The sequence below is a fragment of the Rhinolophus sinicus genome, chromosome 17, assembly GCF_057876585.1.
Source record: "Rhinolophus sinicus isolate RSI-liver-muscle chromosome 17, RSI-T2T, whole genome shotgun sequence".
Classification (NCBI taxonomy): Eukaryota; Metazoa; Chordata; class Mammalia; order Chiroptera; family Rhinolophidae; genus Rhinolophus; species Rhinolophus sinicus.
The window spans coordinates 27,357,478-27,385,145 of record NC_142517.1 but is presented as its reverse complement, the minus strand read 5'-3'; the positions used below and the strand labels follow the sequence as shown (position 1 = coordinate 27,385,145).

Sequence of the window (27,668 nt, the reverse complement as noted above, 5' to 3'; positions counted from 1 at the left end):
ACGCCCAGAAGAATGTTTAACCCAGTAAGATTGACACATACGATTAAACATCGCAGGTACCGTAATAAAAATACAACAAATGTGCAAATCTGTAGCCATTACAAGACAGCTTTAATGAAAGTTTAGTTGGGCCATGCGGTCCCAGGAATGTATGATTTCTGGGACAGAGCCAAAGGAAAGATTTAACACATGCCTGGATTTATGGGAAAATCAGCCTACGTTGACAGCAAAGGATCATTTTCTAAATAGCAAATTAATTATTGTTCTTTCGATTCAAGTAAAGTATTGTATTAATTAGGATGCCTGTGATTATCAGTAACATAACACCCAACCCATAGTGGTTTAAACAATAAAAGGACTTTATTAGCCAATGTAATGGGGAAAAAACCTTCAGATGAGGTGTGATTGAGGAGCTCAAATAATGTGAAAAGAACAGTTTCTCTATCTCTATTTCTCAGATTTGATTTCTAGGTTTTGCTTCCATTTTCTGCAGACTTTCTCCTGTGGGCTCCAGATAGGCGTTAGGGGCTCTGTAGGCACTTTGCTTCTCCTACCTCCACCACGACCAACATCCAAGCAAAAGTTCTGATATTTTCTGTTTAGGACACAAGGCTTTTGCATGTGGCTGCAAAGAGAAAGCAACTGGAGTTAAAGAATACATTGTATACATGATGGTCTATGCTTCTCCTGGAACTTCCCCTGAACCCCAAGGGTACCTGGATAGAAACTTGAGGCTGCCAGGAAGGGGGAAGTAGAAATGGATTCTGGAGGGTACCAAAGTGTGCACAGTGAAGATTAATGGTCAAACCAAGTTTCTATCAATTATGTTGCATCTATGCCCCATTTCCTGAAAATGTCAATATCTATCACTTGGAAAACCAGTCAACACTAAGGTGAAGGACTGGAACATTTGTATTCAACATTCAAATTGTCCAAAGAAAGGCCCTGCAAGAATGATCATATACATAATTAACCACAATAGACTGCAAGCAAGCTCCTAGTGGTAAGGAATAATTGCTTCTTTTCCTCTGTATCCCAGACCTTGACATAGTATCTGATAGCACTCAATAAATATTCATAAAACCAAATTTAATTAAATAGGGTGATAAGTGTTCTGCGAATGGAGAGTGGGGTGGGGTGGAGCATTGAATTCTGCCTCAGGGGGAAATGGGTCATATATGCCATGCAGACCCACAAAGGGAGTGGCCTCAGGGCCAGACCTGCATGACTAAGCAGTAGTGTTTCAGGTGGAGCAGAGATGCAGAGGGGCTCAGGACGTGCAGACAGGCTGGGAGTCCTGGACGCCAGAGAGCAGGCTAGAGCCCCACCCTTAGAGATTTCCGTTCAGTAGATCTGGGGTGGGGACCCCAATTCTGCTTTTTGACAAGTTTCCAGGTGACATTACTCCTGCTGCTTCAAGAACCACACTATGAGGGTAGTAAGGCTGGAGGCTGGACAGGGGACTGGGAAACTCTATGTTACCTGGTATACAATTTATCTCTTACCCTTAGAACAATATATTGTCACTAGTTTTGCATGTCTGTCTCTTCCAGTGTATTGTAAACTCCTTGAGGAGCATAGAACCTGTATCTGCATATTTGTGTGCACTTTCTAGCATAGCGCTGGGCACATATAGTGTCTCAATAAAAAGTTGTTAAATTCAGAAATGAATAAATGAACAAAAGAGACCAAAGAGTGGCGACTAAAAAGAACCAGGGAAAAGATGTATTGTGGTCTCCAAAGGGGGAAAAGTGGATCAATAGAGTCAAGATCTAAAGAAGTAAAGGAGACTGGAGATGACAATTTGCCTTGGATTTGGCTACCAGGACTCACTAGTGACCCACGAAGGGCAGTGACTGTGGGGGGTTGGGGAGTGGCGGTCATCTATTATGGATTATGTATGGAAGGGGAAGGTAGGAAAGTAACACATGAGTACGGGAGTTTAGAGGAAATAAGAAGGGCTAAAAAAAATTCAATAGTTGAAGATAAGAACAAAGTACTAAAGGAAGTTACAGAATGAATTCCAGAGCACAAGTGGAGGAATCAGTTTCAGAAAGGATTGAGGACAGAAAGGATGAGTAAAGCCACAGTAGAGTTTGGGCAAGGAGTGGAGTTGATGGATCGCCTGAAAGGAGGCTCAGAGTCAGGGGGCCAGAGACGGTGATGTACGCGTATTCGTTTCCTATTGCTGCTGTGAGAAATGACCACAGACTTAGTGATTTGAACAACACAGATATATTATCTTACAGTTCCAGAAGTCAGAAGTCTAGCACGAGTCAGCAGGGCTCCATTCCTTCTGGAGGCTCTAGAGGAGAATCTGTTCCCTTGCTTTTTCTGGCTTCTACTCTCACGGCCAACATCACTCTCACCTCTACTTTTTTCCATCACATCTCCTTCTCAGACTCTGACCATCCTCCTCCCTCTTCTAAGGGCCCTTTTGATTACATTGAGGCCACCCAGATAATCGAAGGGTATCTTACCATCTCAGGACCCTTAACTTAATCACACCTACACAGTCCCTTTGGCCATGTAAGGGAACACATTTACAGGTTTGGGGGATTAGGATTGACATATTTAGGGAGTCATTATTATGCCTCCCATAGGTAGGTGATATGGGGAGTAGGGAGGGGTGATTAAAAGGCCAAACTTGATTTCATAAAGGAGGCAGCTGGCATGCCACTTTATCTGCATGTTTATATGCTATGTTCTCCACCTGGAATGTGCTTCTGGACCATCCTCCCTGGGCTGACTATTCCTGGTCCTTTAGACAGCTGCTTAGATGTCACTTTCTTGCCAGGAATCTTCTCTGAGTCCTTCCCTCCCCCAACCCCTGCCACAGCAAATTTCACATGGTCTCTACTTGTCTCTCTCCCTCTGGACCACCTTTGCTGTGGTGCAAATGCTTGAGACATGAGGAGCATCTTGCTCATCACTATGTCCCCAATGCCTAGCGTAGTACCTGGCCCACAGAAGTCACTTCATGAATATTTCTTTTCGTAAGATTTTTATTAAAAATATAGCTAACATACAATGTTATATCAGTTTCAGGGGCACACCATAGTTATTCAACATTTTTATACCTACAGACGTGATCACCATAGTAAGTCCAGCAACCATCTGACACCATACCACGCTACCACAATGTTATTGACTATCTTCCCCAGGCTGTACATTACATCCCCATGACTTGTTTGTTTTATACCTGGAAATTTGGACCTCTTACTCCCCTCCATTTTCCCCCCACCTTTTTTAATCTTTCCATTTGAGTTGACATTCAATATTATTTTATATTAATTTCAGGTGTACAGCATAGTGGTTAGACATTTATATAATTTAAGAAGTGATCCCCCTGACTATTCTAGTACCCACCGACACTATGCATAGTTATTACTATGTTATTGACTATATTTCTTATGCTATACTTTGCATGCCAATGACTATTTTGTAACTACCAACTTGTACTTTTTAATCCCTTTACATTTTCATCCTGCTCCCCAACCCCCTCCCATCTATCACCCCAACAAATCTAGTACCCATCTGATACCATACATAGTTATTACAATATTATTAACTATATTCCTTATGCTATACCCTACATCCCCATGACTACTTTGTAACAACCAATTTGTACTTCTTATCCCTTCCTCTTTTTCACCCACACCCCCAACTCTCCTCCCATCTGGCAACCATCACAATGTTTTCTGTATCTATGAGTTTGTTTCTGTTTTCTCTTGTTTATTTTGTTCTTTAGATTTGATATGTCAGCAAAATCACTTTGCATTTGTCTTTCTCTGTCTGACGATCCACTCAGCACAGTATCTTCCAGGTCCATCCATGCCACCACAGATGGCAAGAACCCATTCCCTTCCATAGCCGAGCAGTATTCCATTGTATACGAGTATGTACCACCTCGTCTTTATCCATTCTTCCATCGACAGACACCCAGGCTGCCTTCACATCTTGCCCAATGTAAACAATATTGCAATGAACTTATGGATGCACACGTCCCCTCAAAGTAGCATTTTGGGTTTCTTTGGATAAATACCCAGCTGTGGGAATACTGGTTCCTTCTTTGTCTCTTATTATAGCCTTTGTTTGAAAGTCTATTTTGTCTAGTATAAGTATTGCTATCGCAGCTTTTTTATTTGTTTGTTTGTTTCCATTTTCATGAAATATTTTTTTCCAATCCTTTTACTTTCTGTCTGTGTGTGTCTTTCCACCTGAAGTGAGTCTCTTGTAGGCAGCATGTGTAAGGGTTTTGTTTCCTTATCCATTCAGCCCTCCTATGTCTTTTGATTGGAGCATTTAATCCATCTACATGAAAGTAATGGTTGATAGATATGTAGTTATTGCAATTTTATTACTCATCATTTTTATCTTTTTTTTTTTTTTTTTCCATCTTGAAGAAGTCCCTCTAAGATTCCTTGTAATACTGGTTTGGTGATGATGAACTCCTTCAGCTTTTTCTTGTCTGGGAAGCTCTTTGTCAGTCCTTCAATTTTAAATGATAGCCTTGCTGGGTAGAGTACCCTTGGTTGTAGGTCCTTGCTTTTCATCACATTGAATATTTTGTGCCAATCCCTTCTGGCCTCCAAAGTTTCTGTCAGAAATCAGTTGACAACCTTATGGGAGCTCCCTTATAAGTTACTAGTTGCCTTTCTCTTGTTGCTTTTAGGATTCTTTCTTTGTGTTTAACCTTTGCCATTTTAATTATAATGTGTCTTGGTGTGGGCCTGTTTGGGTTCATCCTGTTTGGGACTTTGTGCACTTCCTGGACTTGTGTGTCTATTTCCTTTGTAAGGTTAGGAAAGTTTCCAGTCATTTCTTCAAATAGGTTCTCAATCTCTTGCTTTCTTTCCTCTCTTTCTATGATGTAAATGTTGTTATGCTTGATATTGTCCCAGAGTTCTCTTAAACTATCCTCTTTTTTTTTTCAATTTCTTTTTGCCGTTCCAATTGAGTGTTTCCTGCTACCTTGTCTTCCAAATTGCTGATTCGATCCTCTGCTTCATGTAGTGTGCTGGTTATTCCTTCTAGTGCATTCTTCATTTCAGTTGTCATATTTTTCACTTCTGACTGGTTCTTTTTAATGGTTTTTATGTCCGTAGTTCTCACTAAATTTTTTGAGCATCTTATAACCATTGTTTTGAACTATGTCTCTGGTAGGTTGCTTGCCTTCGTTTTGCTTAGGTCTTTTTCTGGTGTTTTCTCCTATTCTTTCATTTGGGATGTATTTCTTTGTTTCCTCATTTTGGCTGCCTCTTTGTGTTTGTTTCTATGTATTCGGTGGATCTGCTATGTTGCCCAGTCTTGGCTGGGTGACCTTATGTAGTAGGTGCCCTATGGGGCCCTGGCACAATCTCTTGGTCACTTGTTCCGAGTGCACCAGGAGTGTCCTTTGTGTGGGTTGTGTGTGCCCTCCTGTTATAGTTGAGCCTTGATTGCTATTGGCATGTCAGTGGGTGGGATTTGTCCTCAGGCTGATTGGCTGTGGTGTTTGGCAACATCCACAGCTCATGGCCTGCTGTGCAGGAGTATTACCCCACTGAGTGGGTGTCATGCGGGAGATCCTGCTCGCTGCGCCATTTGTCATGCGGGGAGACCTGCGGGGTCTCTGCTCCCGCTCCCCATACAAGAACGCAGGATATGGTGAGGCCAAAAAGGAACACCCACGGAGCCATAGGTAGGGGAGTCATACCACTTTATTCTCTCTGGCGGCACTATACTCTCACTGGAGGCTGGATACACACTGTCCGCAAACCGCCATCCACGCTTGCCAGCCCAGCCGCCATCTTCTTGCTAGCCCCATCCTTCTTCTCTTTCTCCTCTCCTTGCGTAGCCACAGCAGTTATATTGTGGCCAATGGCTCACTGGTTACAGCTGACGGCCAACTAGCCACAGCTGATGGCCATGCAATCACAGTTGGCCATTTACTACCTGAGCCAGCACCTGTCTATGTGAGGCCGAGAGCCTGGAAACTACTCTCTGGGGCTCCGCCCCCACACTCCACCCCTACAGGCTCTCGCCTCACAATCTACGCGACAAGCGTCTTCCGCGAGGGGACCTGTGCGAGGAGCCTGGGGGTGAATGCAATATCCTGGACACAGCCAGGCTCTCTGGGTACAGCCAGGGTTTCTCAGGGCACCACCAGTGCTTCTGGGCACGGCCAGACTTCCTGGACTTCTTAGGGTACCACCTGTCTTCCCGGACACAGCCAGGGTTTCTCAGGGCACCACCAGTACTCCTGGGCACTGCCAGACTTCCTGGACTTCTTAGGGTACCACCTGTCTTCCCGGACACAGCCAGGGTTTCTCAGGGCACCACCAGTACTCCTGGGCACTGCCAGACTTCCTGGACTTCTTAGGGTACCACCTGTCTTCCCGGACACAGCCAGGGTTTCTCAGGGCACCACCAGTACTCCTGGGCACTGCCAGACTTCCTGGACTTCTTAGGGTACCACCTGTCTTCCCGGACACAGCCAGGGTTTCTCAGGGCACCACCAGTACTCCTGGGCACAGCCAGACTTCCTGGACTTCTTAGGGTACCACCTGTCTTCCCGGACACAGCCAGGGTTTCTCAGGGCACCACCAGTACTCCTGGGCACTGCCAGACTTCCTGGACTTCTTAGGGTACCACTAGTTTCCCCGGGCACAGCTAGGATTTCTCAGGGCACTGCCACTTTCTCTGGGAACAGCCACACTTCCTGGACACAGCCAGGGCTTCTCAGGGCACCACCACTCTCTGTGGGCACAGCCACACTTCCTGGACACAGCCAGGGCTTCTCAGGGCACCGCCACTCTCTGTGGGCACAGCCACACTTCCTGGACACAGCCAGGGCTCTCAGGGCACCGCCACTCTCTCTGGGAACAGCCCGACTTCCTGGGCACAGCCAGGGTACCTTCAGGGCTCTACTACTCTCTCTGGGAACAGCCCGACTTCCTGGGCACAGCCAGGGTATCTTCAGGGCTCAGCCAGACCTCTCAGCGCACTGCCACTCTCTCTGTGCCTCTCAGGGTACCCTGCTGGAACAACAGCGACTCACAATCAAGGTGCTTACATATTCTCAATGGCGGCCAGTCAAGAGACAAAAGCAAATATCCCCCAGTTCCACTAACAACAGTTCCCAAACAAACAGTCAAGCGGTCCATTAAATTAGGGATGGAAGGCAATTCCCCATAGTCCATAGTCATTCACCAGGGCTGTCCTGGGGGTGAGGGATGACCTTGACCTCACCCTCATCTCCCACGGAGGACTCAGCAAGCGTTACCTCCTGGGACTATAAGTCCTGCATCCGGGCTGCCTGAGCAGGAACTTCCCCGGCCCACAGGGCTGCAACGACCTTCGCTTTCTCCGGCCTGTGCTGGTTGGGGAACCGTCCACATCTTTCCACCTCTCCGCGGGGCTCCATCTCTGCAGCAGCTGCATGGCTTTTCCTGTGCTGGTGAGAGAACCGTCCACATCTTTCCACCTCTCCACGGGGCTCCATCTCTCCAGCAGCTTCATGGCTTTTCCTGTGCTGGTGGGAGAACCGTCCACGTCCTCCCACCCCTCCACGAGGGTCCAGCTCTCCGGCAGCTCCTCCTCCTGGTCTTCCTCAGACTGAGTGTTCATACACACAAACTGCTCCACCGTCCTTCGGGGAGCTTTGGCCGGCACCATATCCTGCCGACTACGCCATGTGTCATGCGGGAGATCCTGCTCGCTGCGCCATTTGTCATGCGGGGAGACCTGCGGGGTCTCTGCTCCCGCTCCCCATACAAGAACGCAGGATATGGTGAGGCCAAAAAGGAACACCCACGGAGCCATAGGTAGGGGAGTCATACCACTTTATTCTCTCTGGCGGCACTATACTCTCACTGGAGGCTGGATACACACTGTCCGCAAACCGCCATCCACGCTTGCCAGCCCAGCCGCCATCTTCTTGCTAGCCCCATCCTTCTTCTCTTTCTCCTCTCCTTGCGTAGCCACAGCAGTTATATTGTGGCCAATGGCTCACTGGTTACAGCTGACGGCCAACTAGCCACAGCTGATGGCCATGCAATCACAGTTGGCCATTTACTACCTGAGCCAGCACCTGTCTATGTGAGGCCGAGAGCCTGGAAACTACTCTCTGGGGCTCCGCCCCCACAGTGGGATTTGTTCCAGTGGGCTTTGGTGCCTGTTGAGACCACCCTTTGGGTGTGCTGCTTGTGTGGCCTCTTGGGATGGGGTCCAGTGAAGGTCCAGGTCACCACTGCCTGTGACCAGCCAGGGAATACCTGGTAGGAGCTACAAAGTGACCCATGCTTGTTTGCTGCCTGTGCTGAAGTTGGAAGCAAGTGGGAGAGGCCATGCTGCAAACCAAGGATGGTTGCCACCTGCCAGCTCCCTTAAGGTTATGCCACTTATAAAGCTTCTTGTGGTATGCAAATTGATGAGAAAGGGTCAGGGAGTCACTGGAGTGGGAAGAGTTGTGCTCACCAGGTTAATGTAAATTCTGGTTTGGTGCCAATGCTCAGCCTGAAGCAACTTAGCAAAAGTTTCAGAGCACACCAAGGCCAGTCACTGCCTGCCTGAGGACTGTGGACTCCCATAGTTTTCACAGAAAGAGTCAATGTGGGTGGGGCTGGCCACTCTCAAGAAAGTGCCTCCAGCGTTGGGGGAGTTGGGTGGGGTGGGGTCCCTAAGGAGCTCATGAGACCAATCCAGATTCATATTTGGCCAAGTGGGAGAGAGCTCAACACAGGAAAGGTGGTCTCTGCCTGCTGGCTGCACAGGAAGAGGACCCCACACAGGGAAAATGGTGACAGTTCTCCAGCTCTTGTTCCAAAGCCACATACCTCAGCCTGTCCCCCGTATGCCTCTGACATCCCGCAAGTCACCATTCCTCCAAAGGAGCCCAGGGTGAGTGCTTACAAGTGAGAGTTAGAGTCTCTGTGCAGGCCATTTAAGAGGATGTCTGGGTTTCCCACAGCCTTCTGTCCAACCCAGATGGTCAGAATCCCCACTGTTTGTCATAGCCAGATGTTGTGGGGGCTCCTCTTTCTGGCACCAGTACTCTGGGGTAGGGAGCTGGTGTGGGGCTGGGATCCCTCACTCCTCCAGGGTTAAATTCCATGGCTGAAATATCCCTCCTGATTCTCAACCATGACACAGAGGTTTGGGGCCGGCCTGTTCTGCACTTCTACCCCCCTTCCAGTTTTGAGGTGGCCTCTTCTTTATATCCTTAGTTATAAAGCTCTTGTCCAGCCAGACTTCGCATGCTTCTCCAGATTGATTGTTGTATAATTTAGTTGTAATTTTAATGCATTCACAGAAGGAAGCACACAGTGTTTATCTACTTCACCATCTTGGATCTCTGCTATGAATATATCTTAACATGGATGAGTTAGTATTAGTGCCTAAATTTACAAAGAACTTTGTCATTCACAAATGACAGTTTTTAATTTCTAATTTAAAATTTCTCATTTAACCCTATTAATAACTCTATAATGTGTTATTTTTTGCTCCATTTTTACACCAGTCAAAATGGATGCGCTGAGAGGTTAATTTGCCCCCTATCATACAGGCAGTAAGGGACAGGTCCAGTACTCTGACTCCCAACTCTCTTCTCAGCCTGGGGAAGTAACAACAATGCAGCCTCCACTTAAGGATGGGAGCAGTGTTCTCAGCTGGTTCAGAGGGCTGGGAGGGTGGACAAGGAGCACTGATAGTGGGCAAGGTCATACCAGGTACCAGACACTGTGTAGGTGTTTTATACTCATTATCTCACATATTCCCCACAACAAACTTTTCGTTTTGTAAACAGAGAAGTCAAAGTTTGGAGAGGTTAAGATGGTGGTACCAACGAGTGACTTGGTGAGGAGGCTTTTCATGCGCCCCTCACCTTATCAGCCCCTCCAGTTTTTTTATGGACAATGTCTTTGTCTCCCAATGGCTATTAGAGTTACACCCCCCTCCCTAAGACTGCCATTTACAAACAAATCTGGGACTGACACTGGCGAGATAAGTTTCCCAAAGCCATACAGACAAGGCCAAGCTACATCATAAATCCAATCTAATTCCAGCCAATGAGATCTTCTGACCTCATACAATAAAAAACAATTGAGGCTGTAAGGCTGTGGCTGGTAAGGCAAATGGTGGTTCCAGAAGCCACACCAGATGATAGCAGTCAGAGAGGTGAGCTAGACGAGAGAAGGAGAATTGAACTGAATAAGGAGGAGAGGATGAAACCAGATTCCTATGTGTTGTGGGTGCCGAGTCCACACTTCTCTAAGAATAAAGAAGCAAAGGTTTAGGAAGCACCCATAGTGATGGTAATGAACCCCACCAGTGCCAGGACACCAAACTAGTAGGAAGAAGTTGTGACAGGGGTACTGCCCAACCCTTTGTTTCCCATTAATGCTTCCCTATATGTTAAAGACCCTCCACTTGCCTCCTATAGCTCTTAGCTCTTCACAAGCTCACACTTGATTGCTGAGTTGTACAGGCAGTGAACTAGAGAAATTCCTGATTCACCTCTTTTCTCTTACATTGTTCCTCAATTAGACAGCAGGCAAAGGGAATGGGAGGCATATAACAAAAGGTTTTACAGAGAGAGGAAAGTGAAATAACTTGCAGCAATCAGAAATGTGAACTGATGCTTTCAATGTAAGTCTAGTTAATTCAATTTCAAGATGAAATGAGAACCTAAATAAGGAAGTTTTTGACCTTGTGATTTTTTTTTTCTTTCTGTAAAAGCTGTGCCAATGCTCTGTGACTTCGAGGTAAACTGAGCAGGTTCTCCAAAGAGAGTAATGTGCATGAATGTTTCACACTTTCTTGAATGCCCTCTTCACTCCCCACCTTCTGTGACTGATGGTAACCTGACTTTCCAGGGCTGGAGAGTCAACCATTGACTCTTGAAAAAAATCCTTTTTATGTATAACTGACCAGTCCATGGGATTGCAAAGGTGGCATAGCTTCCACGTCTATACATCTGTGAGCTTCTGATGTGGCTGGCTCCTTTCCTCCATCACTGCCCTCTGGGTATCCCTCTCTCAGGAAACCATCCTTCCTAGGTAAAGACAGGCAATTCCTGGTTAGTGCTTCATGGCTGAAAGCTCCAGAGAACCCTGAGTCCATTTATAGGAAGGCTGGGTGGTCAATTTTCCAAGTGACCTTCTGGGGCTAAGTCTGTATTCTTGGCTGCTATAAATTATGCTGCAGTCCAGCCAATGAAAGGAACAGAATTTAGTAACAGATACGATAATATATATTTAGTAATACAGATATATTTAGTAATATATCTGTTATTATCTCCAGGACATTGGTTTCTAACCCTAACCGTACAGAGATGAGTGGTAGCCAGTGGCAAGTTCAGCCCTCTGTTGATTAACGTTCAGGCCCAGAGGAAGTACTTTTGTGGTCTGGTCCCTCTAGAAGAGAGTCATTTTCTAAGATTTTCTCTCAGCAGTGTAGAGCGTTCCTATTTCCATACCTAATCCTGCAGCACCAAACATAGCATTGCCAAGCTGACATTACTCAGAGGTCATTTGTGGTATGAAAAATAAGAAGCCAGTTGTAGAACATTAAGAAGATGAGTGATAAAATACATAGATTGTTCAAAAAGAGTCTTTGGAATAGAATCATGGTTTTTGGAAAACATATATTGTCAGTGTGGTGGGAGTAAGTAGTAAGCGAAAAGAGTGGAAGTTATTTTATAGATTTTTTTTTATAGATTTTTAAAGATTAGTAGAGATTGTTAATGCTATCCAAATTAATTGAAAGAGAAAATTGAGCTTGAGGACTAATTTAAGGGGGAGTGTATGCACACATGAGTACACAAACTCATACACACACACACACACACACACACACACACACTAGATCTATCTTTTACTCTATACATAAGAATTTAAATGTCATTTGCTGCCATCTAAGTTATGATGCTGTGTTTTCAGATGGCCTTGCCCACGACGTGCCCATGGCTTGGGTGATGAGATGTGTTCACAAAACTTCAGTTGAATGAAAAGATGCTAAGCTTGTCAGTCTACTGCTATGGAAACACAGAAAAGGCAGTAATTCTGCTCAGGAAGGACCAAAGAAGCCAGGGATAGGACCCTTCCCTGGGCTACTTGCTTTAAAGGTCTCTGGCCTGGCCCAAATCCGGTCTGTGCCCTCAGGTCCCATCTATTCCCTCACCTACTAGGTAACAGGGACCTTGGAATCCCTTTGCTTTATATCTCCATTCTGCTTACAGGCCTGCTACCTGGGTCTGTTCTCTCAATGACAGGCCTTGCCAATACTGTGACCCCACAGGCCTGAGGGGTGGCCTAACTGAGCTGTGCGCTCATCATATGTGGGCCGGAGTATCTACATACATGCAGTACAAAGCCAGAGGTAGGAAGAGAAGGGAGGGGCAAGAGATGGGGGCTAGGACTCATTTTTCCCTGTTCCTGCTACAGAGGGCAAAAATTCTAAAGTCAGATCAAGCCTCTCGGATTGTTATAAAGGTGTGTTTGTCAGGTAGAAGGAAAGAACCTTTTTTTTATGGCTGCTGAGTATTCGGGTGTGTGGTCTGGGGGCCTGCATTTGTACTGTAGCCCCAGGTCCTGCCTAGGTTAGGAGGGGCTGGAGGGAAGCCTTCCCAGAAGTAGAGCTGTTTGAGACAGGCTTTGAAAGTATGAGGGTTCTCCCTGTATTTAAGCCACTGTGGGTGGTCAGTGGCATGTTGCTGGGTCAGACGGTTCATGGAGGAGGAGGCAGCAGATATGCCTGTCAATGAAAACCCTGGAATTCCATGGCATTGGGATTCTGACCATGGGCTGTGGGAAATCTCTGAAGTCCTGACATGATCAGATGGGATTTCAAGACAATGACTCTGATGGCAGTAAGGAGGCTGAACAGAAGGGAGAGATACTTAAGGCAAGGAGGCCCGTTTGGAAGCTCTTTCTGTGGTCAATGGAAGGGGGCATATGGTCTAAAGCAGGGGTGTCCAAACTGCGGCCCGCGGGCCAACTGCAGTCCGCAATCCATTGTTAATTGGCCCGCAGCAAATTCCAAAAATATATTTAGTTTACTTAAATAAACCAGGTGAGGCAATACGTACTTCACCTCGAGTGAGTGGCCTGGCTGTTTGTGTATTTTACCGCATATGGCCCCTGGTGAAAACCATTGAAAAAAGTTTGGACACCCCTGGCCTAAATAAAGGCCATGGCAGCTTTCTCTCTATCGGCCACCTATATTGTCTGAGTGACTGCTCTGCTCAGCAAGGACAAGGCTTCCTCTAAGCAAAGCAGCTCCCAAGGAGGCAGCACTGAAGAGGCCAGCCTAAGCAAACGCCCCGTGTTTGGAAAACAAAATACCTCCGTATCCAGGAGTAATCTATCCAAGCCCCAAAGCACCACTTCTTTCTCATGTGTATGATAAGCTTCAAGAAGTAGCTATCTTTTCTGTCACCATCATAATAAACTTTGGGTTATCAGGAAACTACAACAAAATGACCAGCTTTCATTTAATTGGTAAAATTGGTGTCACTTTCTTTACATTATTCATAACATCTCTTCTCTTTGCTCCTTTTATGTATTTGACTCTGCCCAGGCCGGTGTATTGGCCCTGATACGCCCTTTGTTCTTTCTCCCTTTTTTCTTTTTTTCTTTCTTTCCTTCTTTTCCTTTTTTCATTTTTCTTGATGGGGCAGCAGATGTAATATGCTCTTGTATGGCTTGGGATATATGAGTGGAACTTAAGTAAAATTAGCATGTTACGTCCCAGAGACCTTGGTGTGCCGTGGAACAGACCATAAAGAGTCAGCCCTGGGAAATGGGATATTATAGCTTGGGACAGGAAAGGTGTAAGCATTTTCCATTCCTAAAGGCCTCAGGTTAGGTATGCTGCCCTGACCCGGAGCAGTCGGTGACATTTCTGCCGTATGTGCCAGGGAGCGCTCTTGGTTTCTCCTGAAGGATATACTATCACGCCCAATGCACAGGCATCGCTTATTGAACTGTTCGTTCATCTGTGCCATGTAACAGAAACTAGTCCTGTTCTTTCATCTGCAAGTACTAAATATAAATATAAAGTTTAAATTTACGGGTAGGATAATTTTAGTTATATCAAAACTGTCTACTTTTATGTCCCTGTTACGTTGTATATGACACATGACAATGTATATATTTAAACATTATGGGCAACTATTCAAGTACTATGGGGTAGGGATGGGGGATATCCATATGCTATCCTGCAAAATCATTTTGATTTGCTTTTCTTTGATTCATTTCTCCAATATTTATTGACTTACCTCTGGCCAGGCTCTGTGCTAGGCATTGAGTATACAATGATGTATAAAATAGAAATGATTCTTGACCTTGTAGAGCTTTCAATCCAGCCTGCAAGACAGACATCTAGACCAGCAATAAGAAGGAAGCGTGAGAAGCAGCTGCTCAGAGCCATTTGGTGTATGATAGGAGACTCAGCAGGGGCACTAGACTGAGAGGGGAAAGGAAAGAAGTTGAGGAAGACTTTTTAAGGAAATAATAGCTAATCTGAGGCCTCAAGAATGAGTAAAAGTTATCCAGCAAAATTGGGACAATAAGAATTACAGGCAGAGTGAATGAATCACATGAGTAAAATCCCAGATGTAAGAGAAAACTTAGCAGGTCAAGAAAACTATTAAAAATTCAGCGTGATGGAAGCGTGATATGTGATGGGATCTGGATAGGGAGAGAGTAGAATAAGTAGGTGAGGAGATAAGTCTAGAAAGATGGATGGGAGTCAGTTCACAAATGATACGCTAACCTTCTATCTTGAGAGAAATGGCAAATTAGGAAGTGTTTTAAACAAAGAAGGGTCACCATTGTGGCCACGGGTGGAGAAGGGATTGGATAGGCAAGACTGAAGGCAGGGACAACACTTAGGAGGCTGTTGAAGTAACCCAAAAGCAGGGTGATTCCGTGTTTCCCCGAAAATAAGACTTAGATGGACCATCAGCTCTAATGCATCTTTTGGAGCAAAAATTAGTATAAGACCCAGTCTTATATTAATAATTTATATAATTAATAATATAAGACTGGGTCTTATATAATATAAGGCCGGATCTTATAGAATAGAATAGAATAGAATAGAATAGAATAGAATAGAATAGAATAGAATAGAATAGAATAGAATAGAATACCGGGTATAATCTAATGTAATGTAATATAACATAATATAATATAATACTGGGTATTACATTAATTTTTGCTCCAAAAGACGCATTAGAGCTGATGGTCTGGCTAGGTCTTACTTTCGGGGAGATACAGTTGGATCAGTTGTCTCAGCTTAGATGTTGCTGCTGAGAGAGGACTTCCCTCACACCCAGCCGATATCAGGACCCTGGGACAGTCTCTCACAGCACCCTGTATTTCCCCTCTATGGGGTTTATTAATAAATTTATTATATGCATTTCTGTTATAATGATTTGTTTTACTAAATGTCTCCTTAACCAAATAGTGGGTTATTCCATGAAGGCAGTAACCTGTCACACTTGTTAACAACTGTAACTCCAGTACCTAGAACAGTACCTTGCAAATAGGAAAGACAACAAATATTTGTCGGTGAGTGAATGGATAGATGAATGGAAATGGAGGGAAGTAGACAGATCTGTAGGATACTTGGGAGGTGGAATCAATAGGACTCAATGGCTGAGGCTGCTGATAAGGGGAAAAGTAGTGGTCCAGAATGAGTCCCAGATTTCTGGCTTTAGTAGCCAAACAGATAATGGTATCACTTATGGAGAAAGGAGACACTGTGACTAGAGAGGTGGGAAAAGTGGGATTTGGGCAAGGGATGGATTATGAGTTCAGGGTTGAGACGTACATCAGATTCAGTTTTAATGCTGAAAGCTACATTTCAAGTCTACCTTACCAAAAAAGTAACAAACCAAAAAACCAAAAAAGCAAACCAACAATAAACAAAAGAAATAAGTGTAGCAGAAATACAGATCAATGAGTAGTTTTTCTTTTATTGTTCAGTTTTTCCACAGGTTGTCCTTTCTAATTCTTTGATTTTTAGCAGACAAAACAATTCATTAAATTATCAGTATGCAACATGTCCGTGTATTAACATAGTGAATTTATTCCACAAAAAAGTCACATTATCCTTAATATGAATTATTGTGTCTTTATATTCATAAAAGCATTCAAAATATAGAAAGAAACATTAGAATACTGAAACTATGCCAGAAATAATTTTACTTTAATGTTTTTTTAACTTATCACATTTTTGTGATCAAAATAGAAAAACTGAAAAAAAGTGAGAACTCTTTTCTGCTTTCTTATTTTTATTATTGTTTCCAAACCATAGTTCTCCCATTTGAAGGCTTTGATTGAAGTTATCAAGGATCCCTTACTTATATTGTCCTTTAAATTGTAGCTCTCATCATGGCTTGGTGGAAATGTAATACTCCTGATGAAGCCATAACACGTCAAAACTTGATTTATGAAGAGTGGTAACTAAGTACTTGTAAACTTCACTCTTCAATAGCAGAGCACAGATTAAAAGAAAAAGAAATTGAAGCCTCTATAATTTTATTGTAAATTTTAAATTCCAGACTTGGTAGATTTGTTTGAGTTCCAAAGAGGGTAATAATCTCAGAATGTGTTGAATTAAGATTAAAAAAAAAAAAATTAGATTGATTCTGATGAATTAATTTTCCTCCTTGTTTCTCTTTCTTCCCTCCTCCTCTACTTTCTTCTTGTAGGTGGTTCAGAAGTGTGTTCCTTTCCTAATCGGGCATTTAAAGGACTCGGCCCATAATGATATAATCCTAAATATCCTCATAGAAATAGCAGGCTACGAACCAGTGGCTTTGAATAGTTTTCTTCCAATGCTGAAAGAGATTGGTGAGAGATTCCCTTACCTGATTGGACAGATGGCGAGAATCTATGGAGCCGTGGGGCATGTGGATGAAGTAAGTTTGGCTTTTTTATCTCTCCATTTCCCTAAATTTCATTGGCATTTAATCTATTGGAGTTCTATGACCTATACATTTGTCCTGGGACTTCTGAGAGTTCCCATTTCTCTTTCAAACCTTTTGCAAGGACAGTGGCTTTCAGATCAAGGACACATTGAAATAGGGCTACATGGACAGTTCAGGAAGTAAGGAGTTCATTGCTGAAGTATCACCTGAGGAAGGGGAAAGGTTTTATATTGGAGAGAGCACTATGACAGATTCAAGACCACTTTATAATAACAACAACTAATAAAAGAGTTTCATCTCATTTCTGGTCACAGTTCTGCTTCACCCAGGAAACCATCAGTAAGCACAGGGTTGGGTCTCAGAGATTACCTATTAATGAGAACCCATAGTGATCCTGTCAATAAATGTCTGCACCCTCTGGACGATGTTACTTGGGAGAGTCAAATAAACATTCATTGATGTTCAAAAGTCCTATCCTAAATATTTGCAAGATGGAAACTTTTGGTGAGGACAACAGGATGCCACCAGAGCTTGTGGGGATTAGACAACTAAGAAAGAATTTCCAGAAATTCAAGTCCTGAAGGGTTCGTGCAAGCATGTGTGCACACCTATGTGTCTGTGTGATGCTTTTATATTGGGATTTAGGATTTTTATCTTTTAAAAACAAAAGCAAATATATAATTAATAGAGGGAAACTTTTACTTTCACCCACGCACATATAATGTAGTTTCCTATAAGATAAATATAAAATTGCACAACTCTTAAAAGGGGTTCCATAGTTCATCAAGCTTATCTCCTTAATTCTACACAGGAGAAAATAAAAAACTGGAAAGTTTACGTCACTTACCCAGACTCAGACCAGCTTGGTTGGTGACCCAGTTGGAAGTAGATCTTTGGTGTCCTTGAAACTCTTTCCCAATTTTGTCTTAAAGTGGATCTTTGGTTCTGCTAAAATTTGTGTAGCGCCCAATGAATGCTGGGTAGAGAGCTTTTCTCCTCCATCTTCCCAGAAGAAGGAGGGAAAGCTTAGCCCCCAAGCAGCCTGCACTTGTCAATGTGACAGTGGTTCTTGTAAGAGGATTACTGTGGTGTATAGACATGCTACTTAGTCTAATCCCTTTCTGTCCACTGCTGTTGGGAATGTCTCACGCCTGCCACAATCTGCCTTCTGGTAACACTTTCCCGTGCCACCACCTTTGCTGCCAGGAGAACCTACTTATGTGCCCAAGTGCTTTTCAGCCAACTTCAGCTGACAGCTGTTTTACTGAATCTGCTGACCCTGCAGATTTTTTAATGCACCAAAAAAATTCAACTCTGATGTGGGAGGCCCTGGAATCTTTAAAAAGCGTACTCTTCTTGTACTTTAATGGTGTTATTTTTGTCACAAATACATTTATGATTCATTACTAGGTAGTAATGCACAGTGGAATTGACTAAACTTCACACATAAAATGTAATCTACTAAAAAAGAAAAAACACTAGCCGCATACAATTACATCGCTGTTGGTTTGTCTGAACTAAGGTAAAGCTGAGAAAGAATGGTCTATTAAGTGACATTTGTGGGACTCCAGGTGGTTGCAGGGCAAAGAGATGATCCATGCAGCATGAGGAGTCACTTATCCAGAATATCAAAATATTCTGTCTCTCACTCTCTCTCTCCCTCAATCTCTCATTTTCATGTGCCCATACAGACATCTATGTTTGAGGGGGAGAAAAAAAAAAATGTTTCTGGTGGTTTTCATTCAGCTCCCCAGCAGAGAACAATTCTGGATCAAATACTTCTGAACGTATCTGGATATCAAGATTTCATGGGGAGATTTTTTTTTTCCATAAAATAAGTTCTTGGGCCCCACAGAATACTTACCAAATCAAAATCTCTGGAAAAGGATCCAGGACTCTGGATTTATGGGTCCCTCTGCCAGGGTAATTCTGATGCAGCTGTTTGTGGATCCTTTGACATAAAATATTTAAAGCATTTTCTCTTTTAGACTTAGAATCAGGCCTTGTCTATCACGCATCCTACCCTCCTCCTTCAAGTCATGCTAATCAATTAAAACTTTTCCCAACTACTGGAAACTATAGCAGTTTAGATTAGGTATGGTGGAGAGTAACACAAAAATTCCAAACAACAGTGGCTTAAACAAAGATACACATCTATTTCTTTTGCAAACAAAGAAGTCTAGAAGGCAATTAATACAGAACTCCATATTACAGAAAACCAGGGTTTTTCTACCTTGTTGCTCTATCATCCCTGAGCACACCAGAAAGCATCTGGCTTTCATCTCTTGGTTCCAGAGAGCTACTCATCTCCACCCATGTAGTCAATATTTCAGCCAGTAGGAAGGGGAAGGGGAGAAAGAGTTTTTCAGACAGTCAGACACAACCTATTGTTCATATACCATGGGCTAAATAGAATAAAGCTGCACTTGACCATACCTAGCTGCAAGGGAGGCTGGAACATGTAGACTGGATTCAGGTGGCCACATGCCCAGCTAATGGAGCGAGAAGGGCAGAAAGACTGATGGAAGACAAAGAATGTCTCTGTTATAGCTCCTTGAGTCATTTCATTTCTCTGGGTCTCTTTCCTCTCCTCAACAAAAATATTTTGCACTGGATTACCTCCCTTCTGGCTCTGATGTTCTTTGATTTCATTATTCCAGTTCATTTAGGATCAGCTTGAAAAAATTACCTATAAATGTCAGTCAGTCTCCTTTACTCAAGAATAATGCCCCCTTATTTGTTTCTAATGCCTAAATATCACCATTAGAAAGTCCTTTTAGCTTTAAAAATGCTAAAGCTCAGATGTCCCAAGAATAAGCATAGTAGTCTAAGCAGTTATTTACTGATTAATTTGAGTGAACCTGTTCAACTTTCTGAAAATCTTGTGGAGCAGTATTCCTAAAGACCAAAACCAATGAGGAGGATATATATGTATGTGTATTTCTACCCAGCCTTTTTCCAAAAGGCAACAGAAAGTTACTGAAATACATTGCCAGGTGGGCATGAGGGTGGAAGTCGAGTATGGGGTTCTGAGCAGTTATGGAGGAGGAAATTGCAATAAAGAGGGAGCAGCAGGAAATTTTCTCTGGAAGGACCGTACCACTTTCTGTGTGGAAAACTTGATCTATGGTGAGATAAAGAGACATGAGAACATATAAGACATGGAAATGTTTAGAATGTTAATGGTAAGACAGCCACAGGACCCTCATAACACCAGACCCTAGGATCCTCTCCCCATCCTATCCTGGTCTCATCTAGACATTGGCTTAATTTAAAATTTTTCTCTTTAACACCAAAGTAACAATTTCATATAGACTTAGGGGTTCCAACTATCACATGATTTAATTGGTAGGATTTAAAAGACTTTGGAAATGGAGAAAAGCTAATCCAACATTGAATATCTTGCTCCCACTTTTGAAATGCACAATCTGTGGCTAATTGAAGCCTACTTTTCAATCCCTCCCTTGTTGCCTGGCTTCCAGCAAACTGCATTATTTGATCCTTAAGAGGAAGATGGGGGTATACAGTCCAGGGATAGCCTCGGGGGCAGAATCAGCCTGGAATCAATCACACAACTTATTAATTGGCTTATGCTTCACCTTCTGTGCTTGCATGAAGTCTGGTGTAAGAACTCCAGGGCTGGCTATGGGGAACAAAATGGGGACACCCATCTGTCTTTCAAATTCCGGCCCATCTGGGTGGGCAAACTGTTTCAACAGCTTGATAACAGCATTACAATATTTTTACCAGCATTATACCAGCAAAGAAGACCTGTTTATATAAAATAAAAAATTAAATCCTACAGATTCTTATTTTCTATGTCTCTCAAATTACCTCAAGGATCTTTTCTTTTCTTTCTTTTTTTTTTGGCCCAAATTTACATGAAACCATGCTTAACAGCCATATCGTGCTTGTGTCATGATAGGAGGCTATAGAGTGACTCACAGGCCAATTTCAGATATGTGCTAGCATCCAATGCATATCTATCGGATGGAGAGTGAAACTGGAAGGACCCAAGGGCAACTAATGAGTTGTTGCCCCGAAGTGTACCTTCCTTGGCCTATCTAGTAAAGGACACAGCTGTTTCTTCATCATGGCTGGGATTCATTCCACTTCTGTGGTATGCTCAGTTGAAGCAAACGCATAAATAAGAAATACTATTTTATTAGATATGTCCTCAACGTGGCAAAATTACACAGGTCTTTTTGTCTTTCTCAGATGGGAAGATTGCCATGGAGACCTCTCAGCTAATAGCAGGAATGACTTATTAGCTCCTAGGGGTCCATCCCCAAACATACATCCAGGAAATTCATACAAAGCCCTTAGCTCAGTGCCTGGCATATAGTGAGTGCGTGATACATTTCTGCTAATAATAGTAACAGCAGCAACAGCCACAGTATAATAAAAACCCGCCTCGCTGGAAAGGCCTAATGAGAGAGGAATGTGTTTCTTCCCATTCTAACGCATCTTTTGTAGAGTTATCAGTTTTCTCCCTAAGAATACAAGCGCGATCCTACTTCCTTGTACGGTCTTCTGTTGGTTCATTCTCTGCCTATAGGATGCTATCTAAACTCTTTGCTTGGCCCAAACCTCCCTCTCTAGCTTTAGCTCTTACCTGTCCAGGCTACTCCATTCCTTTACATTCATTCTGTCTACTAACATTTTTCATCCCTCCTTGAGCACACCTTGCTCTGACACACCTGGTGACCTAAACAGCCCATACTTCCTCCTGGATAGTCCCCACTGCCTTCTCCTACTTATCTTTCTAGACCCAGATCAAATGTCACGTCCTGTGTAAATTCTTCCCAGTTCCTTTAGGCAATTAATCCCCACCCCTCTTCCCACTCCCACCACACTTTGGTTGTACCTCAAATGTCATACAGACTGTGCCATGTTGTAATTTGCCTGTCCGTGTCTATTTCTTCTCCATGAGTCTCTGAGCTCCCAGAGGAAAGGAGTTACACCTTACCTACCTGAATTTACCGGTGGTCAAAAGAATGAATGAGTAATCAAGAATACTGTTAATTAAGAATTTAAAGGTTGGATTTTATTAGCCACGTCATTCAATCAAGTCTCTGATTCTTCTAGGTGACATAATTATAGCTTAAGAGAAAGGAGAAGAAAGTATTAAGCGGGAGAGGACTGTTGATACTTCAGAGCCTACACAATTTATCTCTGATTTCTAACAAGTGAAAGATGAGGATGAGTTTGACAGGGGACATGGGGTTATTAACCAGAAAGCAAGTGATGAAGCATGTCCATCTATGATTCTAAAAGATCTTGGCTCCTTGGTAGGTGACGTAAGAGAAAGATGACATTGAGTGGATCATGAAAGGAGGCTGTCATGTTTGAGACCTCAGCAGGCAGCACACCAGTTGAAGTGCAGCTCCAAGGAAAACATTCACCACTGTAGGCTGTGTAGTGAGCACCATCTAGGATATGGCTGTGTAAGAATCCATCACATGATCTTGCTTACTGGGGACACCCATACAGTAGAACATACAGACCAAGAGACTGGGCTCAAGAGTCAGACTGCCTTGGTTTGAATCTTGACTCAGCCACTGACCAGCTGTGTAGCCTTAGACAAGTTCAATCAGCTCTCTTGACTCAGTTTCCTCATCTGTAAAATGGGAATAGCAATATTAGTCACCTCAGAGGTTTGCTGTGAGAATTTAATGAGTTAGACTGTGTAGAACGGTGTCTGGCAAATAAACATTCAATAAATGTCAGTACTTTAATTTATTGCTTCCTTCCTCAGTGTTGCCCAAGGCTTTCTCACTGTTTATATTTGGATATGGACCTGAAAGTTAAACCTAATAGACAAATTAAGGAAGTTAGCAACCAGGTAAATGGCTTGCCTCTTCCCTGTTTCTCCAAGGAAATAGGCTGAATGGATGGATACGTGATGGACAAATCAAGATAAGGCCAGACAGACAAGGAATGAGGAACTATGGATAACTGCACGTACTGTCTTGTTAAAGGTGTGAAGCAGAACTAGCTATGTACTCTCTTTTTTTAGGAAGTAACTGGTATATGGAGATTCCTCAGAGTGGACTGTGTATTTGCATTATATTTATATTGCAGAGTATTTTTCATGAGGGAAATAAGAGTAACAAAAACAATAAGAAAGCCACATTTCGTAAAAATTTTACAATTTAAGATTGGCCTTGTTTTACTTGGGGGCACTGGAAGTGCATTGTTTTCCATAAAGGGCAGGTGGTCCCCAGTTCCCCACCTATAAAAACAGCTCAAATAAGTTTGTAGCAATTTTTTTTTAAACCCTCATTAACTAAACTGAAGTGGTTTAAATTAAACCCAGGTGAATTGACTTTTCCTGTCCATGGAGAACCGACATAGAATGTTACAATTCTGGATGGTTTATTTTTTTCATTATTTTCTTCACTCACTACACTCTTTCAGCCGTGCAAGTGGTCTCAACGCACTTGTTTGGGTACCGGAGTTATTATAACCCATTTTCCTAACATAGGTCAACATGGCAAAGAGATTCCTTTAGAAATGGCTTTGAATTTTTGATAAGCCGAATTGAGTTCATGCATTCTGTCCGTCTGCTTAAGTCTCAAACAAACTGAAACAATTTGAGTTTAATAGTCAAATCCTCACTAGTACCTAGCCTTATTAGAAGGCACACTGGTTAGTAGCTTGTACTCCGTAGCCATGTTTTCCCACATGCCAGACCTACAAAGCAGCAGACCTGTGTGGCGGAAACAGAAAAGAGGTGCTCTGAGATGCTCTTTACAAATGATCTCACAGTACGAGCTTTGACAATTAAGTTCACGAACCTGTTGCAACGATGTTGCTAACCTTTTTTGATATCAGAGGGATTATTCATTACGAATTTGTACCAACTAGACAAACAATTAACCAAGTTTACTATTTGGAAGTGCTGAAAAGGCGGCGTGAAAAAGTTAGACAACCTGAACTTTCTGCCAAGAATTCATGGCTCTTGCATCATGACAATGCACCAGCTCACATTGCACTGTCTGTGAGGGAGTTTTTAACTGGTAAACAAATAACTGTATCGGAACACCCTCCCTACTCACTTGATCTGGCCCCCAATGACTTCTTTCTTTACCCGAAGATAAAGGAGATATTGAAAAGAAGACATTTTGGTGACATTCAGGACATCAAGGGTAATATGACGACAGGTCTGATGGCCATTCAGAAAAAAGAGTTCCAAAATTGCTTTGAAGGGAGGACTAGGCATTGGAGTCAGTGCATAGCTTCCCAAGGGGTGTATTTTGAAGGTGATATTCAGCAATATTCAGCAATGAGGTATGTAGCACTTTTTCTAGGATGAGTTCGTGAACTTAATTGTCTGACCTTGTATGTGGGAGGATGCTATGGTCAGTTGTTTTCCTTAGCTGGAGACCAGCAGTCTGCACCTGTGAAGAATCAAATGGCATGCCCTCTGAGGTCAGCTGCTGCCAGCGTGGGTGTGAAATCCTGTGCCCTCTGCCTTGTTTGCCTAACTAGCTGGGATATGCTGGCCAAGCACCAGGCCCCGTTCATTACATCCTCTCTGGGCTCAGTGTCATGGACACTCTCCAAGTTAAGAAGTGACACCCATCTTGCCCAGGTCGCGTTTCTGTGACTTCCGGCAGGTCTTCCACAAAAATACTTTCAGGAGGAAAAGGAAAAGAATGACAAAGGCCACTGAGAACCACTTTACTGTCCTCATCCTGACTGTGGAAAAACATCCTGCAAAACAGGAGCTGGATAGATGATTTGTGCATTCAACTTGCAAATCAAGAAGAAAGGATTTGGGGGTCATTACACAGGAGGAAGGACCTATGACTTCAAAAACCACAATTTCAACAAATATGGTGACGTAAGTTAAAACTTGGGTCAGCTCAGTGACTTTGGGGATTTGTTTGCTCAATTCTTTGGTTGGTGCCCGCGGCTACTGTATTGTCAAAAGTTAGGGACGATTTTTTATCCTGAAATGAAAATACGTTTCTTGTTCTTTATATTGTAAGAAGGTTACATGCTAACTGTAAATAATAATAGCAAACCTGTTGCACAGTGTCAAGAAAACAAAAAAACTTTGAATATGTACAAAATACACTTTCAAATAACTGCTGATATTCCAAAACCTTCCTTCTTCAGTGATACAGGGTTGAGCTGCAGGTACTTTCCAGGTGTAAACCCAGTGCTGGTGATAGGGACACAGAGAGGAGAAAGACATGGTCCCTGTCCTAGCGGGACTCACAGTGAATGAAGACAAGGGACAAATGAAACAGCTGATTCATATTTAATATGGTGCCTCTTACTCCTGACTTCTGGACTGGCTCAAGAAGGAAGCAAATAACCCCGCATAGGGGAGTTTGGGAATGTGTTATAAACTGGGCTTGTTGAATGATGTGATTATGTCAGGGGAAGCAGAGGGTCGTGTCCACATAAGCACAAGCAAGCAGGTAGAAAAAGGCCCAGAGTCTTTTGGATACTGTGAAGAGTTTCCGGTGCCTGATCATTGAATGACGAGGGAGAGGGATGAGGCTGGATGGTAGACTGGGGCCAAAGTATGAAAATGCCTCATTGATTAGCAGATGCTTCCTGTATTCTACCGTCTCTCTCTGAATTTATTCATTACCAGTGCCCAGGTGACCTTGGAACAGTATTTTGTTTCCCTTCATGATGCAATCAAGTAAATGGATACTGTGGACCTCAGTTCCCAAGAAACTAAAGAGTCTGGAGAAAGGACAAAATGGTCCCCACAAGTAGTTGCAGACCTAGGATAGTAAATAATGGTTACAAAAGTTACATGTTGCAACAATTTTCAACAATGTCTTGTAATTATGAAGTGTAACTGAGGCCGACTGACCAAATCCAGCAAGTGCTTTCAGGTCCTCTGTGAGCTGGAAGCTTGGCGAGTCCCATGATGATACAGCTGTGCCTAGAAGGGGCCTCTGGCTGGCCAGACTCCCCTCAGGAAGAATGGTCAGCTGGTCCCCACAGATCTAATCTTCCTCTCTTCAAAGGGGCACAGTCTGACTTTCTTGCACCAGGATGTGTGAGGGAAGTAGGTGTGTGCTTGCCCCAAGAAAAGCAGGTTTCCACCTACTGCCCCAAGAAAAGCAGAAAGTTTCCACCTACTGACTGCCCCTTCTACCCTGGAGCTCAAGAAATGAATGAATCCAGGATTCACCAGAAAGGACAACTGGCCATTGGCTGCAGTGGGGTTGAGAGGATTAGCGTAGTTGCTAATTCCAGCTCAAATCCTGATGCTCTTTTAAGATAGCAACAGCATTTATTTGCCTATAGCTTTCCCCAACTTCACAAGGCACTCTGCTAACACTCATAGCAAGACAGATGTGTGAGGAACTAGATAAAGCTCCCCACCAGCAGCCCTCAACCAATGATGGGGGTATTTGCACCTCAAGCCCCTCCCCCCCCAAATGAGATCATCTTTCCCCAGAATTCCCAGACACCCTTCCTGAGCCACTTTCCTTCTATGCCACTCTACTCCCATACCTGTCTCCAGCAGTTTCCAAACAGATGATTTGCATTTAAATCATCTCAGAGTCTGTCTGTTTCTGGCAATCCTAATCCAAGGGGAGGAATTTCCATACGTCCCCAGGCTGTTGCAATCTCCCCTGCTCTGAACCCTTGAGAGCATATGTCAGTAAGATGGAGTTTAGCACCTGATTTTCTTCTGGTCGCACGTGCTTTCCATTCATTCAGTGTATGAATACACACACTCCCAACCCACTATAAGCACACAGAAAGGAAGAACCAAGCCTTACACTTCCTCATGCCCCTTGTACCACTCATCTCAATAACGTGCTTATACTAGCATGCGGCCCACTGACACTTGCCAGCTAATTGCTCTGTAGAGCCTGGAACGTGATTGAGCATCAGTGTCTTGTACTAGTAAATGGCAGCTGGTAACGTGGCAGGCTGTGTTTGAGGAGGGCCAGGAAAACTATGAGCATTGAGTTCTAGTCATGGGTGGTGGTTAATAGTTTTCAGGATTTGTTGGTCTGCTTCCAGACAAAGACCAGCAGCATTGGGCATCACCCGGAACTTGAATCAGAATCTACAATTTAACAAGATCCCCAGATGATGTGTATGCACATGAAAGTGTAAGAGGAACTGGTCTCGAGGATCCAACCCCTACAGGGTTTATCTGTTATAGAATCCCCCAGGAATTTATCAAAAAAATTTAAACCCAGATTTATTTTGTAGAGAGTAGGAGTTGAGAACTTGATACTGGTTCATATGGACTGAGCTAAAGGCCCTAAGGAAAGATGTATCTGACAGTAAGCTCATCAGCAATGGACTATCACACTGAAATGTTCGTTACAGTTCTTAGCATCAACCACAATGACTCTTGTTATCTAGATGAATACATGTAGATAGCATATTAGAAACTACAATGAGAAGGGTATATTTACATCATCATTTTCTTGTTAAGTAATAAATAAATCCAAAGTTGATAAAGGAATTGTTGTTCCTATTTAAGATTAATATATTTTAGAGGACTGGAAAATGAATGTTCCCAGAACATGAGTAAATGAAAATGATCTAGGTAATGTTTCCTAACTTCAGTGCTATGTAGAGCCCATAGAGTTTTAAGTATGTGGCAGTTCACCCAGAGAAGTGGAAAACAAACTTTCCTAACTATTTCACATCATTGAAATGTTTATTTACTAAGTATAGTTGATTTCAGAAATCCCTGGGTCATGCTAAGCTCCTACTGCTCTCTCCATTCTCTCCCGCTCTTCTCTTG

The 27,668-nt window shown here is 43.3% G+C and overlaps 1 protein-coding gene across 6 annotated transcripts in view; it reads left to right on the top strand.

Moving 5' to 3' along the window:
• VEPH1 (ventricular zone expressed PH domain containing 1) overlaps window positions 1-27,668 on the top strand; it is a 208,538-nt gene that overhangs the window by 63,738 nt on the left and 117,132 nt on the right. For all 6 annotated transcript variants that reach the window (XM_088793803.1, XM_074326922.2, XM_019732040.3 and 3 more), the window contains one exon: window positions 16,700-16,909. In XM_088793803.1, the coding sequence (XP_088649929.1) occupies window positions 16,700-16,909 (210 nt within the window). The remainder of the gene's footprint in view (window positions 1-16,699; window positions 16,910-27,668) is intronic.